This window comes from Aulostomus chinensis, chromosome 8 (assembly GCF_037954235.1).
Source record: "Aulostomus chinensis isolate RoL2024-O1b breed Wild chromosome 8, RoL_Achi_v1.0, whole genome shotgun sequence".
In the NCBI taxonomy this organism is placed as follows: Eukaryota; Metazoa; Chordata; class Actinopteri; order Syngnathiformes; family Aulostomidae; genus Aulostomus; species Aulostomus chinensis.
In genome coordinates, this window is record NC_141327.1 from 15,305,984 (window position 1) to 15,323,336 (window position 17,353).

Genomic DNA, 17,353 nt, shown 5'->3' on the forward strand with positions numbered 1-17,353 from the left:
TTGCTTCTTTTTGTTGTGCTATAAATGTATTTCTCCACCTGAATCACAACTGCTGACCATTACCCAAGTACCTGGCTGTTCCATCTTCCCCTGCCCAAAAAGCTTGCTGGCATTGTGGGATCGTATAACACTATACATTGAACCTACGGTGACCCAGATGTTTTTGGGCTCACTCCTTGATTGTTTTCATCTTGTCTTCTTCTAGTTAATCTTTTGCTATAACACTATTTCTAGTCTTGTAAACTGGCTTGACTTAAAATAATTACTATGTTCCCAGGCCTCTGCCCCCTTGACATTTCATCACGTTTTTAATGTAATAAATAATAAATAATGCAACAATCATTTTGTGTATAACTACAGTGCTGTTTTACTATTACAATCTTCCTATCTTTCATTCTAAATTTATATTTAATAATACCAAACTGAACTAATCCAAAATCCAGCCAAAGCAAAGTTCACTTACCTGTGCGCTTGGCTGTCCCGGGCCGTCAGTGCACACAAACTGCACAAACTCCTTAAGCGGGTCCTGGTGGTGATGGTAGCGAATGGTGGGGTGGGTGAAATAAGGGCTGGATTGTTGGATGATAGAGGAGGAGGGGAAATGCAGAGCTGAGGCTGAGGCACGGGGACTCCCTGTGGAGAGAGGTGATAAAAGGGACAGGAAACAGGAACAGGACAGGAGGAAGAAGAATGTGAGGAGAGCAAAAATCAAAAGTTGGGAAAATACACCTTGGTGATTCTGTTGTTTCTACTCAATCACAGCACAGATGTTGAGCATACTGTACATAATACATTACACACTATGATATTACATACATTAACATGCAAACCTATGATGTGGTGTTTAAGACATGCATATGCTATAACTAAGCAGCAACACAGCTGGCAACAAAGACCCTTTCGTCACTCAGCTTATTATTGTCATAACACAGAAAATAGTGGGGATGTTCTCTTGATTGAAGCTGTGTCTGCACACAACTGAGTGACTGCCATTATCCCTGGCTATTGGGTAACATCTGGTCCCACTCACTATATAAATCAGCCAGATAGATTTCCCCGTACATCTTGTAAGCCTGGCATCACTACGTACACACAAGCACACACGCACACACTTTCATAGTCCCATACATGCTTGAGTGTGTTATAGTATTATCTGCCTTCTGCTCTCTCTCCATTTGTGCTTCACGAACACGAACACGAACACGAACACACACACACACACACACACACACACACACACACACACACACACACACACACCACTGGGGTATGACAGAGCCACACACACAGAGGGTTTTTCCACTTTTGTTTTATTGCTTGTCAGTGATGTGTAATCAATCAGCAGCACATCCTTGCTGTGTGGGGTTCTGCCCAGTAGTTTGAAGCTTCAGAGAGAATCTCCCCTCCGCTCTCAACCAACCACAAAACGCCTCCTGGAGACATTAGTCAGCCAGCCAGCCAGCCAGCCAGTCAGCCAGCCAGCCAGCCACACACTCACACACACACAAACGCGCGCGCGCGCACACACACACACACACACACACACACACACACACACACACACACACACACACACACACACACACACACACACACACACAAACTAGGCTCCACTGTCTGTCTTGTCTTCTAAAATTCTATGGCTTTGGTGATTTGGCACACCAAACTAAAGAGACAAGCTGCTAGGTGAAGGGAGCCTGGCGAACAAGCATCTGTGATTATGTCTGTCACCTACTGTCTCCTGTGTATACTGTGTTCACAAAGTGTGTAAGTAACAAACTGTTTCTGTGTTTTCTGTATTGGTGTCCCCATGTTGTTTTTGGTCTGTGTTGATGTGTCTATTTTTCTGTACTTAAATGTGCATTTCTGGTTCTGTATTAGATCTATATGAATGTGTTTGCGCTGTCTGTTGCAGCTTTCATGTGTCTTTGTATGTATATTGGTGTATGTGTGTAATCCCGCCACAATGACGGACTCTCTAGCTGAGTATAATCAGACAACAGTCATTCTGGCAGCTCTCCATGTCAGTCCAGAGCCAACAACAGGACATAAACCATCCAGCCCTTACCCCTGAACATTCACAGTCACTAGACCTATACAAAAGGAGCTAACAGTTTCAGTCCATCCAAGGCAGGCCATGGTTACTAACTGCATCTTCCCCTGTCTGTCTACCCACATCTTTCTTTTAATCCCCTCTCTCCCATCATTCCCCAGTCTCTTTATAGAACCAAGGCCTCAGAGGAACATTCCATTTGGACAGCAGCCATTTTAGCACAGAGTCCTCCACAAGAGTGTAAATTTACACATGCTTGCATGTGTGCTTCTGTGAGTACATGCACAAATGTATCCATACAAAATCTTTGCACTCTGTTACCTATTACATTTGCTAACAGTTCACATATACAGTTGGGGGAACACAGAAACCTGAGCGAGTCCCTCGTACCTCTTTAACTCACAAAACAGAGGTTTTAGAAATCAATTAAAATGTGAAATTCAATCTGGTGCTTTGTATTATTGAGCAAACCAACATGGCTTAAAGGTTAAAGAGACAGCATGCACTAGATTTTCTAAATATACAGTTGGGAGCCCTGCAAGTAAAATTCAATACGTTTCAACATGAAGGGCGATGAGTTCATATGACCTTTACATGGTAGGTGTGGTTTGGCGGTGGACCAAACCATCCCTTTGAGAGACAAATAGAATGAGAGAGGGAGAGGAGGACATATTTATTCCTTTGAAAAGTGAGACAAGCCTACAGGGACTTGTTGGCAAACTTGAGATCCCAGAGACTTTGGGAATTCTCTGACTGTAGATGGAGAAACCATGTTTGATGTGCTATTGGACCAAAATGCTCTAAGCAGGACAACTTGCCCTTAATCAAAAGAAGACCTTGGAAATGCAGGAGGCTACCTAAAGAGTTGCTGCACTTCTCACGTGTACTTTAAAAAGGGCTAGGATGTATTGTAATTGCTCTGTCCACTCATCCAATGAAACCAAATAAATACTTGAACGTGTTTTATTTAAGCCACAATTAAAGCCAAAGAAACCAAAATGGAGTCCTGATATTGGCACCTATTGTCAGTATATTTTTTTGCATTATTAATGTATAAATATAATTATACAACAATATTGTTTTAATGGCTTCATGAACCTCAACCCATTCTATCAAGTTTATTATATGAGAATCAGAAATTGCTGTATCAAAGAAACATAATCTAATAAAATAATTCAAGCACATACATTCAAAGTTCACAGATACAATTAACCTTGGATGAACAGATTAAAATGCATGAAGCAGTGAGATGTACGGCAAATCAGTCACAAGAGCATGGATGCAGCGATGGTACCATGCAATGACAATATTAAAACACACAGGCACAAAGATGGTGGTAAAAATGGATGGATGAAAAGAGGCTGAAAGAGAGAGAGAGAGAAATTTAGGCCAAGCCGTGATGATAGCAGTTCCGCTGAACAGGTGAATCTCTGTGGGCATGTTGCTTCTCAGCAGTTGCAACTGCAGGATTGGAAAGTTTTGATTTGCTTCCTCAGCGAGGTAAATTAATTTCATTTTCATTCTTAGGCACACGATGATGGACTTTTTTTTTTTGCAGGAGAGTTTGGGGTATAAATATGGCAAGCTCCCCTTCCTTCTCTCTCTTTTTCAGATTATAAAAGGGGGTTGGGGTTGTTGGGTTCATGGCAGGGCTCTCACCTGGTCTCACTCCTGCCAGCACAGGCAGCGGGTGGTGTGTGAACGCCATGCGGGGGGACCTCGTCTGGGAAGTCAGGGCGTTGAAATCAAACTTCCCCGGCTTCTTAAGTGAACCAGGCGAGGACAGTCCTGGCAAAAAAAAATGGGATCAACAAAAAAGTGGGAGGAAGAGGGAGGAAAAGAGAGAGGTGGTTTTAATCAACAAATTGTTGCTTATTTTATTGACTATGCTTAAAAAAAGAATTTTATTTCTCTAATGAAGGGGACTTAAACAATGATGATTTTCTGATTTGATTATTGGTTGATGGAAGTGCATTGTTCCCTGTCACTGTTTATAATTCACTCCTGTTGATTTCAATGAGTCAATCAGAGGACTGATGCAATCAGAAAGCATAAAGATGTATAAAAAAAAAAAAAGACCCATAGAAATCTTGACTGATCGTCATAGAGCCTTGTTGCTCCAAGGCTGTAATAACTCATTCAGATATATAGGATTCCCAACTCTCAGTTTCAGAGTTATGGGCCAAGCAATATTTCATAGCCTAAGTGCATGTCTTCAAAGGAAAAACGGGGAAAATGACTGAAGCCAATATTAAACTACTCTTTGTTTTAGAGCCAAGGCACATCTGTAGCTATAATAACCTCTACAGTGCCACTGTATGTTTTTCTGTCTCATCTCTTTCTCTCGGTTTCTCTCTCTTTTTCAGGTGCCAACTCCAGGCTTTCTCTGTGTATGAGCATGGCCACCATGCAGCCACAGTCAGCTAGTTGTGGTCTGGCTGCTGCGAAGCTCAGAGGCTGGCTGCACGAGAAGAAGGCTTCATTCAGAAATAGCACAAACTGTACAGTATGGACACGGCAGCTGCTGAGTGCGAAAGACAAGCAGACGGACAGAGAGAGGAGATAGAGGGAGAGAGAGAGAGAGAGTGAGAGAGACAGAGAGAGACGGAAAGAGGGAGAGAGAGGCGAGAAGAACGTGGGAGACATGAAAATATGCGAGGGAGCAAAGGAGTGAGAGCGCAAAGCAGAACCTGTGAAAATGCAGCAGTGTCTTGTTTTTCAATGCGTTGCTCTGACGACATGTATGAAATTGGAATGTCATAAGATGTTAAATATGGTTATTATCTCGGGCACACACACACACACACACACACACACACACTCAGTGGCAGAACACAATCGAAAGCACATATTAAAAACAAAAACAAAAGCAAAAACACATTTTTTGTTCAATAAGTTTTCCTCTAATCTTCGTAACAAGTGAGTGATGTGATAATATTCTCCTTTTAAACTTTTTTAGACTCTTGTTTTGTAGCCTATTTCTGTGGCCCCTCCGCATCAAACAAGGCATAAAATACGATTCCTCCTCAGTTCTCCAGCTGGAGACGTGTGAAAGTCTATGGTAGTGTGGGGGCGTGTAAAACCTTCCCTCCCTGTGTGAAAGAGTTAAGTCTCAAGCAGGTGGGAGTGAATATGTGTGAACCATTTATGTCTTCAGCAGACATATATTTCTTTTTTTTCCACCCCAACTGTAGCAGGAGTCTGGGGGCGTATTGTACTGTCAGACAGATTCCAAGCATGAAGACAACCCTGATCCTACTTCTGACACCAATAGTTAGCAGTGATAGCTATGACAGTGTCACACTGGTGGGAGCAAACTGGAAGTAAGAACAGACTTCAGTGACTTAAACAAGGAAATTTACTGGAGGGGAGACCTTGGAAGGATGGAGCTTTGGAAGAAAGTGAGAGATGAAACAGTTATGGTTAAAAGAGATAGTCTTAGGTGCTATTACTTAAGAATAATTGAATGCAGAAGAAGCATTTGAAATTGAGTGTTAAAAACAGATTCAAATTGATATATAAGAACTTAACACACTGCCACTATTGCCAAGGGAACGTGAAACACACTTCAGAGACTGTGAAGTCTGCAGATCTGCTTAACGTGTGTGTTTGTGCCACAACTGCACTGATTCTCTGCTGGCAAGCCCCAGTGTTTCACTGGCAACCAATCAAGCGCTCGCAGGATGACCCTTCTGTCACTTTGCACTAACAGGCCCGCCACCAGATGCGCCACTGAGGCACGTGTGCACGCACAAACACACGCACGCATACATAAACACACACACACACACGCACGCACGCACAAACACACAAATACACACACACACACGCACGCACGCGCACACACACAATTAGAAAGAAGAACAGTTTGGGTTTAAACAAATCAAAGAAAGTCAGGAAATTCTCCCATCTCCCATGATTTAAACCACATATGTAAGTCCAGCCATGGCCCTCTAAGGGCCTATAACATCTAACTCAGAGCACCAAGCGAGGCCCCCACCACCACGAGTCTCTGGTGTCTGATGTATTTCACAATCATTTGGAACTAATATGAAATCATGGTTGTTTCGCTTGCCTCCACTAACTTCCCCCACCCCTCCTTGAGCCCCTGTGGAGCAGATGTCTCCAGCATCCTCACGGATCCCAAGGCTACACACACACGGAAACACCATCTGGGACCATGCTTCAGCTGTGCAAGTGTGGGTCTGGGCAGGCTGTGTGTGTAGAAATTTATCATGAGTGTATCTGAATGTAACAGTTTTTGTGTGTGTCTTCATAAACATGTGTGCTCTATTTGGTTATGAGGGAGTCAGCAGGGTGGTGCTGTGAAAAGCAAGAGAGGCGCACCTGTGTGTGAGTGTTTTTTTTTTTTAATAAAGGCACATGGTTTGTGTGTGTGTGTGTGTGTGTGTGTGTGTGTGTGTGTGTGTGTGTGTGTGTGTGTGTGTGTGTGTGTGTGTGTGTCTGTTTACATACCCCCACCTGGACATGAATTCCCAGATGAGCTTTGCCTGTAGCAGGTGGAATCCTTTGGAAACCACACACTGCCTACTTGCTCCCTCATCACTCTCCCATACCTTTCAATCTCTCCTTGTTTTGATTTTTGTACTTGCAAAATAATCTTCAAACCCCACAAAAAAATTTAAAAAGGCTGAAAGCTACAAAGCTTTTGGCTTTGTAATTTTATCTCAGATTTTGAAAATTAATTGGGTAAAGGGTCCAGATTTCCATGCTATTCTACACCTCTATTTGCCAAACTCATTAGGAGGTGCATGAGGCTGTGTGCTGCATTTTGGAGAGTAAGGGGGTGGTGCACATACAGAGACAGGAGGAGAGAGAAAGCACTAGTGAGTAAAAGAGATGGGGAAAACGATGGGAGGTGAGGCTCCGGTGAGCAAAGGCGTGCAACAGCCTCAGTTGTGGCTCTGATGAGCAGCCTCTTAATTACATTTACAGCTAAGTGGAGCAGGAGAACTGCCACTGAGGCTCGAGTCAGAGAAGATGGATAAAACCTAACTTGCACTCTTGGCTCCCTCTAGTTCACATCCTGGTAACTCGTATCTCTCATTAGCTTTCACCATTTGAGTACACCAACGTCCCCTTCTCCTCGCTGGCCTGCCTCCCAGTTTTCCTATTCACTTCTGCTTCTCTCTCCTCTGACATCTTTCCTCCCTCCTCAGGGTCCTTCCTACTGTAGATGTTTTCAATTAGACAGAAGGGAGACAGGGTGGAAGGAAGAGCAAGGGAGCGGGAGGAAGGCTTTTACACCTCTGATCCACAGACGGTAAGCGTCTTAATGAGGGATTTGAAGCGAGGGAGGGATGGAGCGACAGAGAGATGGAGGCGAGGCAGGCACCGAAACACCTGCAGGGGTGGGGAGCATGGTAAGCATGTGTGTTTCAATGTGTGAACGTCTGCCTATGAGGGAAGTGTGCGTGCGCGTGTGTGTGCGTGCGTGCGTGTGTGTGAGTGTGTGTGGGGGCATCACACAGTATATGTGCATGTGCAAGCAGTCCGAGAGATCTGTCAGTATATGAGTGAGTCACACTGTATGCTCAAGTGTGTGTGTGTGTGTGTGTGTGTGTGTGTGTGTGTGTGTGTGTGTGTGTGTGAGTGAGAGTGAGGGAGAGAGAGAAAGAGAGAGAGAGAGTATGCGTGTGTGTGTGTAAGAGAGAGAGTGTGAGTATGTGTGTGATGGAGATGCACAGTAAATGTGTGTGCCTGCTGTTGTTGTCGTCGGTGTTCGTGTGATGACATCCGCCAGTTAAAATGCCACTGGTAAATCAGACATGGGTTCAGAGAGATAGAGCCAGGGATTTTAAGTGTGTAGCTCCATGTCTAAAACAGAATGTAAAGCTTAAACTGGGTAATCCAAAACAATCTAACCACTTTACCTCATTGGAAATGAAATGTCAAATAATTCATTCTTGATCAGCAGCAAGGGCATCAATCTGATAACTAAACATTACTGAGATTAACAGTCCCTTCTATTGATTCATTCAACTCACAAACATACACATACAATATATGTATAGCATACACACACACACACACACACACACACACACACACACACACACACAATTAGATATAAACATACACAGAGAAATGACTGCGCTACAAATAGGCTAACAAATAGCAAATATATATGAGTGTAATCAATGTTGTTCTAACCATGGTAAGGAAACTGCACGCCATCGTTTTCATGTTTTATCTTCCTCTCCTGCACACTCGCCAAATGGTGCTGCACTGAAAGTGGAGAAGGGTATTGTTAACAATGAGATAGGGGAAGAGTGAGCTAGAGAAAGAAAGAGTGAGGGAAAGTGAGAGCGTTAAGAGTGAGCATTTATGTATGATAGAGGTAGTAAATGGCTGGTAAATAAAACACAACATCAGTTTAACAGTGTGACTATGGGTAGGGGATGAGCCTTAGAACGTCTAGAAAGTGAATTCTTGTGAAGGTAACAAGGGGAGGGTTTTTCTTGGAGCTGCTGGGTTGTTGGTGGGATGGGGTAGGACTACCAAGGGGGCAGAATAAAGAGAGGGATGTACAAAAATCAAAGGGGTTAATTCTGTGCTAAAACAATGGGAATACTATCATAAAGCAATAGAGTGGGACTGCGATGATGCATTTTTTTCGGCCAACCATAAAGGTAGCATTGCTATGGGTTCTCTTGATCAAAACCCAATTGGAATTTGACACTGGATTTTTTTTCATCATTGTTGAAAATAACCGCTGTGGCAAACAAATGTTTATGTGACTTCTTGTTTTGTTCCGCCAGATCTTCACAATTGAAAACTTTATAGTTTTTGAAGCATAAATGTGATCAAAGTAAAAAAAGATACTCTGTACGCTCTACAGGCTATTATGTATGCTATGGATGTACTACGCCATGAAAACATTACTTCTGCGTCATAATACCTAACTTAGTGCTTGTTTCGCTGACAGTGGGATGACATTTGTAATGTTTTTCAGCCATTTGTCGGCAACTGCCTTTTTTTAAACAATGCATTAAAATATATGATTCAAGGTTTTGGGATCCATTTCTGCACCACTCTACACAGGCTTATGCAAGCCATAATTTCTGCATTCTTGGTGCATGTGAGAATTACTATTCTCAGTGTCTACTATTTGGTGGATAACATTTAGCAACATTTATCCATTATGAATTCAGTTTTCTGGTGTCATAGTGAAAGTGACACAGACTGCTATGTAACATGTTGATGCTTTTCAATCTGTTTACCAAACAACAAAGGAAGAGACTCTTCCAATTAGATTGAAACAGCTTCACCACAAGGTGAGGGTGATAACTGCTTTAACAATTTTGTTGCCAAGTATATTTTCTCTCCTTTTGCATGACTAAAATGAACCCTGGCTTCTTCCTGGTTCCTTAATTTTGGCAGGTACACTTTAATTGCTAGTCCGAGACAAATCCAAAAACCATTTCATTTCAATCTTACATGGCTCGTATGCTTGGAGGAAGATGCCAACTTTTTGGGAAATACCCTTATTTGCTGTCCTCCTGCACTTTTTAAGAGAGGATGAGGAGGATTTCTTCAGGACAAACTAAGAGTCTGAATCTTACCTATTTAAACAACAATACACAAGATGAACGGAGAAGACTGAGGTTAGTAATCCACCAATCTATTACCATTCATTATGCTGAGCTAACTAGCAGTGAGGGTCTCTACTCTATACTGCAGTCACAGAGGAGAGAGGGGTACCTATCTTCTTGTCTGGCTCTGGGGAGGACGGCAAATAAGGGTATTTTCCAAAAAGTTGGTATGTTCCTTCTAATATATGACGAAATTCAATTTATATAATCCATTTTAAAATATTTTGCTTTGTAATTTTAGACACTGTGGATACTAGACCCTCGTCTATTTAATTTTACTTTCAGATCAATGAGACCTCTTATTTTGACAAAAATTATTTGATAGTTTTTCAACATCTCTTTGGACTTTGGGTGCTGAAGTCTTCACTGTTGCTATTTGTACCCTCAGTAATAAAGCCTGAAGAAAGGTGTTTGATGGTTATAAGGTTTGGATGGATGATTAGTAGAGGTGAGTGATCCACTCTATTTTCAGAGTGAGTTGGATGGAGATCACCGATTTACGATCCGATTGTGTGAAGGGTGGGAAGTGGTACATCATTTATAGGAGGCAAGTGTGGCGGACAGAGAAGTTGAGTTTGTGGCAAAGAAAACGCCCTGAAGCAAATAAAAAAAGACACGACCCCCCCCCCCCCAAAAAAATTTACGATACAAATGAAAAGACACGATGCAAATAAAAAACAGCCACAATAGAAACAGTCCGAGTCAATAATTGGTCCGTGTTACCGGGAACCATTATGATGGATGGATAGGCGGACAAAACGTTGCTTTCATAAAATGTCACTATGTGACTTTACTCTTCAGTGTGTTATACTAAGTCTGCTGTTCAGAGTTAGTTTTTATATGAAGCTAATAATGCTTACAGCCACATAGCGACATTAATGCTGCGCACTCAAAATCCTTTCAAGGCTGCCTAACTGCATCGAGTTAGCACCACTGATACAGTTTGCAAGTCCTTGTTAATCGCAGCTTTTGCAAAATGTGTAAAATACAAGCATGGCAGCATGAGATGAGTTGAGTGCAAAACGGCTGTTGCAAGATATTGTGCAAAGGAGTCAGTTCCATTTTACATAGTAGAGAATAGGCGACCCTCTTAAATTCCTATTAAATGTTAATGGCCGATCCAATCGTCTGGAAAAAAAACAATCGTGATCTGTCCATTCAATCACTGATTAACGATCTGATTGCCAGTCAGGACAACCCTAGAGATCAGCTCTATTCATAATTTTAGAGTGAATGGCTGGGGATTTAGGTGGGGTGTGAAGAAGAGAAAGTCAGATGGAGGCATTAGTTTGGTGAGGGGGGTGGGGGGTGGGTCAGACAATTGTGTAAAGAACTTTGGTGATGCTTGCTTAGGTGGGTGACAGGTGCAAGGTGGACAGAGTGGTACCTGCGTCCATGTCGTTGGGCCACGCACTGGACTGGGATGAGCTGGCAGCAGGTGAGCGTCCAGGATAGAAAACATCATCTGTGGGGCTCTCCAGCTCACTGTCATCTAATGACTTCCTCTTGGTAGAGCTGAAGGCATGGAGAGGATGTTTGGTGGGTGGAGGCAGAACAGGAGGAAGAAAAACAGGGGTTATGATTTTTTAAAATTCATCATTGCAGGCAATAATTGGACCAAGTCCAAAAACATTTTTATCATAAAATTAATTGTTTTTAAAGGCACTTGGTTTTCTTCAGGTGGTTAACCTCAGTGAAAACAACATCAGTTCCATCATACTTCTTGCAGCAGACCAGACAAAGCACAAGAAATGTGAGAAGTACAAATATAAAGGAGGAAATAGAAAGAATAGTCAGACAGCTGAGACAGAAACCCAGTAAGACTCTATCTCTATGTGTGCTTTAAGTGTGTCTTTCTGTACATGTGTGCTTTTTTGTGTCTTTGTAGGTGTTTGTAACTACCTCCGTGGAAGGTTTGCGTACAACTCCACCTCAGACCTAAAGTGACAGCAGATGACAGAAGTAAGAAGAGAGGAAGGGACAAGTTAAGAAAGACACAAAAGCGGAAAAACAGAAAGTGCCATCACACATTCATAAAGAAGAAAACAGCTGACACAAACACACTTGTGCGCGCGCGCGCGCACACACACACATACATACAAACACACACACACACACACACACACACACACACACACACACACACACACAAAGAGAGGTTCAGGACAAATTCCAAGACTGGGAGTAGACTGTGATACTAAATACCATTCACAGTATGAAAACTCAATGAAATGGCCTACTTTACATGCCAGTAATGTCACCCTTGTGATAAGAGATGATATAATTCTGGCAGATGATACTGTGATTTCACACCCCTCCAGTCTGCCCTTGGCATCAGCGCATCATATACCAACGTAACACTGTTACTGTCACATGGTGGCTTCACCTACAAGATGCGCCACAAAATGCTGGACAGCTGGACCTCTATATGATTCACAGCTATTTTCTGAGCAACATGCACTTCCAGTCTGTACATTCTTCAGCACTGTTGTCTGTGTAGAGTCATGGGTCTCTGTACCTGGTGGAAGGAGGGGAGGTGAGGGAGCGTCGCCCCAGGGCCACTTGGTTGATGTTGTAGTAACTGGGACTGCTGTCCAGGTCAGCCAGTGAGAAGTTAGGACCTGATGCAGAGGCTACAGGAGCTAACAAGAAGAGGGTTAGAGGAAAAAAAGGAGATTGACAATGGTCATATTTCCATTTATCAGATGAATTTTGAGCAAACTGAAATTAAAACAAAATGTGTCTTTCAGTCAGAAAATGGCATAGGCAACGTTTGGTGTAATAAACAAAGAAGAAGAAGAAGAAGATGTAGAAGAAGACGAAGATGTAGAAGAAGAAGAAGACGAAGAAGGAGGAGGAGGAGGCTGGGACACCACAAACAAAACCTGTCAATCCTGTCCATCTACAGCCATCTGCACCACCAGCAAAAAAAATAGAGAGCAGTCTTCAGGAATTACTTTTAGTTGAGCAAGTAATATTTGTGCTCGTTATTATTAGGCATATTTCATAATGTCTAGAGATGAAGCCAACAGTGGAAGCAGCTAGCTAGTCACATAAGTTAGAGATTTGAAAAGGGGAATTCCCTCTTTGGAAATTTTGCACGTTTACCCTATACAAAAAAAGGCAAAAAAATCAAGAAATGCAACCAAAATTGAGGAATTTTTTCAAACATTGCTATTCTCATGAACCTTTTATAATACGATACTTCAAAATGTTCATCAAAATACATGGATCGAAATACTAGTGGGGAAAGAAAATCTGCTTTGATGATATCTATTCTGGAATTGTATCTACACTTTATTTTATATATATAATAATCCACAGGGTAATATTTTATGTAAGTACTACAGATACACGCACCAGCTCATGAAACATGGATAAAACATTATCAAAAATAATACAGAAGCTTTTATGTTGCTAGAGTGTTTGGTTTTATTTGTTGCTCCTCTCACTTTATTTTTGTTTTTTTTTTGGTACTTACTCTGTGACACTCTGACCAGCTCCGCCACGTTCCACACCCCTGAGGTGACAAAGCAGTCTTGGAAACTCAGGTGGCCTATAGAGAATCAAAGAGAGATCAATTCTTACATATACATGCATGTGCACCCCCCCCCCCCACACACACACACACACTCACACACACAACAAAATCTTTGCTTTAATAAAAACAATTAATCAAATATTAAAATTTGTTTAAAAGAACACTGGAAAAACCCTGAAATCACAGCCCTTTGAGAGGGTGACCATCTGGAACTGTGTTTGTGGATAAACATCTGTCTGAATGAGTTTGCAAATTGGATCCACAATTGGAATATGTTGATAACCATGTTGATAAGCATGGTGAAATCAATTCTACTGTACTGATTAGACAGTTTGGATGCTATGTTGCTGTGTATACCTACCATTGGGCGGTGGTTTAATATCTGTGTCCCCCTGTTGGCTGGAGCTGTCTGATTGTCCAGATTCTACACAAAACAGAGACATGGTGGGTGGGAGTGGGACACAGAGAAGCACAAATGGTTAGTATCTGGTGTGTATGCCAAAAAAAGTAATGGAAAACATACTGGTAACTTAACAGTGTCTCTGTGAATCATAGCCATGTATTCCTGCACTAAGACTGTGATATTTGAGGTGTGAGAAGGAATAAGAAAGGCTTGCAGCATGTGCTGGGGTATGCTACACATCCTGTTAGTGTATGTGTGTGTGAATTCACACATTTTTGTGTGACATTCTTGTATCTAAGAATGTTCTCTCCCATCTCGCTCCTTCCCTCCTGACTTGATGGCAAAGCAGCACACTGTAAATCATTGCACCTTAAGTATCTAACCACGCAATCATATCCCTCGTCCTAATCCTATTTAATACCTTCTTGCTGGTAGGGATTTAGTCTGCATAAACAGAGCACCTTACACATACACACTCGCATATGAACACACACCCACACAAGCATGCACGCTCTCAATCTGTTTCTTTCTCTAATTTTTGTTTCATACTTAGTCAGGAAAAAGCTGACCATGGCAATCTGGCTGCCCTCAGGGATTTGAGGCAGTGTGTGTTAAAGTTGTAGGAAAACTATTCCCCTTGGAATCAAATAGTAATAAGTAATATATGCACAGACACACAAGCACACCAGTTATGACTGGTCTATGAATGCAATGGGCTTCACTCACATGAGCAGACACAAACATGCCAAGTCTTGCAAACAAAATGTGGCAATTAAGATGAGAGGAGCTACAGGCTGACAGAGGATTCAAGATGGGTTTTGTAACATGAGTCCTGAGAAAAGTTGGTCCAGAGAGGGAGCATTCTTTTTCAGATTTTGGAAACAATGTTGTACGTGAGATTGCATAAATGTTTATGAATGTGAAACACAGGCTGAGCAGCTGAGTTGGTGAATGAGACTAAGCTGCGTTTCCTGGACTAGTGTGGTGAGGTGTGTGTGTGGTGTGTGCATGTGTGTGTGCGTGTGTGTGTGTGTGTGTGTGGGGGGGGGGGGGGGGTAACTGCTATTGGCCATCCATTCAGGCCAAGCTAGGCTGCAGCTAGCTAGCAAGCTAGCTAAAGGAGGTGTTTATCTGCAGGCTGTAGGTGATAACAGAGCACACAGACTCCTGCCAGCAGCACTTGCCTTGCAGCCACACTAAGCCACAGATTAGCCTACTGAGCAGAAAAAATAACAGACCTGTCTCGCTGCCTACGAAGCACTGCTTATCCACAGAGAGAGGGGCGAGACAGATGAGAGTGAGAATGAAAGAAGGGAAGAGCGCAGAAAGGGAAGCGACTTTCTTTTTCCTCTCTCTTCTCCTGCACAATCTCTCACTCTTCTCTGTCTCTCGATCACTGGCTGGATGTAATCCTGGCAGCCATCTTAGAGCTTGGCAGCCATCTTAGCATTGGCGGTAGCAGCACATTCCAGCTAACTGACGGCATTCACTCCAAACATACGAGGCTGCGCCCCCGCTGCACACGCACCCAGACACATTCAAACACACACAGTCATAAGTGGACAAACATTGAGGTACACACTCAGAGTAAACATATAAGATGGCCAATGAAAGCTGTTGAGAAAACAACCTGACGTCACTGGACTTGCAACCACTGTGTAGTATTTCACCACAAGGCTCTATAATATTGTCAACATGATATTTCTCCTTTCACATCATATATTGATGCAGCAACAATATTGTGTATTTGAAGTGTATTTAAGAGGTATCTAATGTGTGCAGAATATTCTTGAACTGCCATAAAACCTCACAAGACTTCAAGAGGTTTTACCATGTATGAATGAGTAGCAGGTTGCAAAAAAGTTAAATGAGTCTGTCTCTGGTTTCTGTAATTGCTAAAAAAATGTTCTGCAATAATGGGATGCCAGAAATGGAACCAGAATCTTATCAGGAGCTGATGTGATCAACAACATCGGTGTTGCTTTAAAGAGGACAACTCAAAAACTTGTGGATGGATTTTGATGAAATGTTTTAATATAACCGAATGAAGACTGAGGAAAATTGTTAAGATTTTGGAATTAAGCTGAAAGGAATCAGAAATGACTGTCCACTGTCCTTTTCAAACTACACTTAACTAAATTAAACTAAACAGAAAAAGAACTCCTTAAACTTTGGTGCTGACCAGTTGTAAAAATTCAAAAAAAAAAATCCAAAAACAGAATCATTTAACATTGACCTTGGTTGACATTTGTACTATACAGGGTGCCCCTTTCCTGCCAACATGGAGATATCACAATCGAGAGAAGCATGGCCCTCTCTGTTCCTTAAATGGCCTTGTTGGACTGTCATGACCCCTAAATGTTGTTGCTGCTGTTGAAGAGTTGTTAAGGGTTAAAAACTCAGGCTCATGACAGATAAGAGACTGACAGGAATATATGTGCAGTAAAAGGAACGCTGATAAACTGTTCTCAACATCACCCTCAGGCCCTGACAGACCGAACAACATCAGCTTCCACAGCTTACTACACAGAAAGTACTGTATTGATGTAGAAGACTGTGACCGCTGTAGTATTTTTTATTTCTAACCCCCAACCCCCAAAACAGCTGTAGATTCCTTAGCTTGGACTCCACAAGAATTAGTATAGAATGAGAAAAACATGACATTACATCAGTCACTGGAAATCAGTGAGACGAGTAAGTGTGGCAGTGATCATAATGTTGGGTAGAGAAGTGAGGATGACAGTAGGAGAAGGATGTCTGGTTAGTAGTTATCACTGCTCTGCCAGCTGCAGCCTACAACAGCAGCCACAACCCCCTCTAACCCTCCCTAACCACCCTCCTAACCTCGCATCCAGCCCCTTATCTTCCCACCGCAGCCCCCCAAAGCCCTCCCTTCAGCAACTCCAATCATAGTCCTGCAGCCCAGCCCCTCCACCTCCATCAACGCAAATGTTAACCTCAAACATTTCAGTCTTTCCTTCAGCCCTTTCAAACCAGCAAATTCCACAAACCTAAGATAGGTAAAGAGTGTAAACAACTGATCTGATTATACATATGTGATAAAGACAAATTGGACTAAATTAAAGCTTTTCCTTCAACCAAGGAACTAGGCCAAACCCAGTGTGATAAAGGGATGTAGCATAAAAGTTGACTGAATTATTTCTTGGCCCATTTCATGCCCTTGCACTATGTCTGGCAAAAATTAGTCTTATAGTTTTTATGTCATCCTGCTACAAGACTGACAAATGTCACTGGCAACATTGTAGAGAACAACCAGCTATGTTTGAAAGCCACAGCAATTGAAAGTGGGAGGCCTTTGCAATTATCACAGATGTCTCAGTCTCTCATTCTCATTAAAAACTTCTGTAGTTTCGCATAAACGACCTGACTTGGTGTGCATCTCATCTTCTCCTGTCTATGCTGTAAAGATGCGAAAGCCCCACTCCTACTCGATACTGAATAGCCATGTCGGACTGTGATGTTTTGCTTGGAGGAAATGGAATACCTTGGTGGAAAGCAGAAACTTAAAATCGTAAAGGAAGATCTGAAATTTAAATACAAATCATCAACTACAGATTTTGCTGTGAACTCAGATGTTTCTTTTACTTGATTTCAGGGAATGAAACAAACCTGAAATATTAAAAAAGTGAAGTATATACTTTGGGCTGAATAATATATCCATATTTCACTGACACTGCAATATATTCATAATGATGGGAGTTGCTGTATTTACTAAAGGC

At 42.2% G+C, this 17,353-nt stretch overlaps 1 protein-coding gene across 14 annotated transcripts in view; it reads right to left on the reverse strand.

Moving 5' to 3' along the window:
• The window catches only part of LOC147257343 (nuclear factor 1 X-type-like), a 145,698-nt gene that overhangs the window by 12,338 nt on the left and 116,007 nt on the right, over nucleotides 1–17,353 (reverse strand). For 8 of the 14 annotated variants that reach the window (XM_086211190.1, XM_086211193.1, XM_086211191.1 and 5 more), the window contains 8 exons: nucleotides 13,572–13,634; nucleotides 13,151–13,225; nucleotides 12,188–12,311; nucleotides 11,572–11,607; nucleotides 11,057–11,184; nucleotides 8,228–8,302; nucleotides 3,713–3,841; nucleotides 464–633 (listed from right to left, as the gene is read on the reverse strand). In XM_086211190.1, coding sequence (XP_086067316.1) covers nucleotides 464–633; nucleotides 3,713–3,841; nucleotides 8,228–8,302; nucleotides 11,057–11,184; nucleotides 11,572–11,607; nucleotides 12,188–12,311; nucleotides 13,151–13,225; nucleotides 13,572–13,634 — 800 coding nt within the window. The remainder of the gene's footprint in view (nucleotides 1–463; nucleotides 634–3,712; nucleotides 3,842–8,227; nucleotides 8,303–11,056; nucleotides 11,185–11,571; nucleotides 11,608–12,187; nucleotides 12,312–13,150; nucleotides 13,226–13,571; nucleotides 13,635–17,353) is intronic. The other 6 variants (XM_086211197.1, XM_086211202.1, XM_086211198.1 and 3 more) reach the window with 5 other exon arrangements.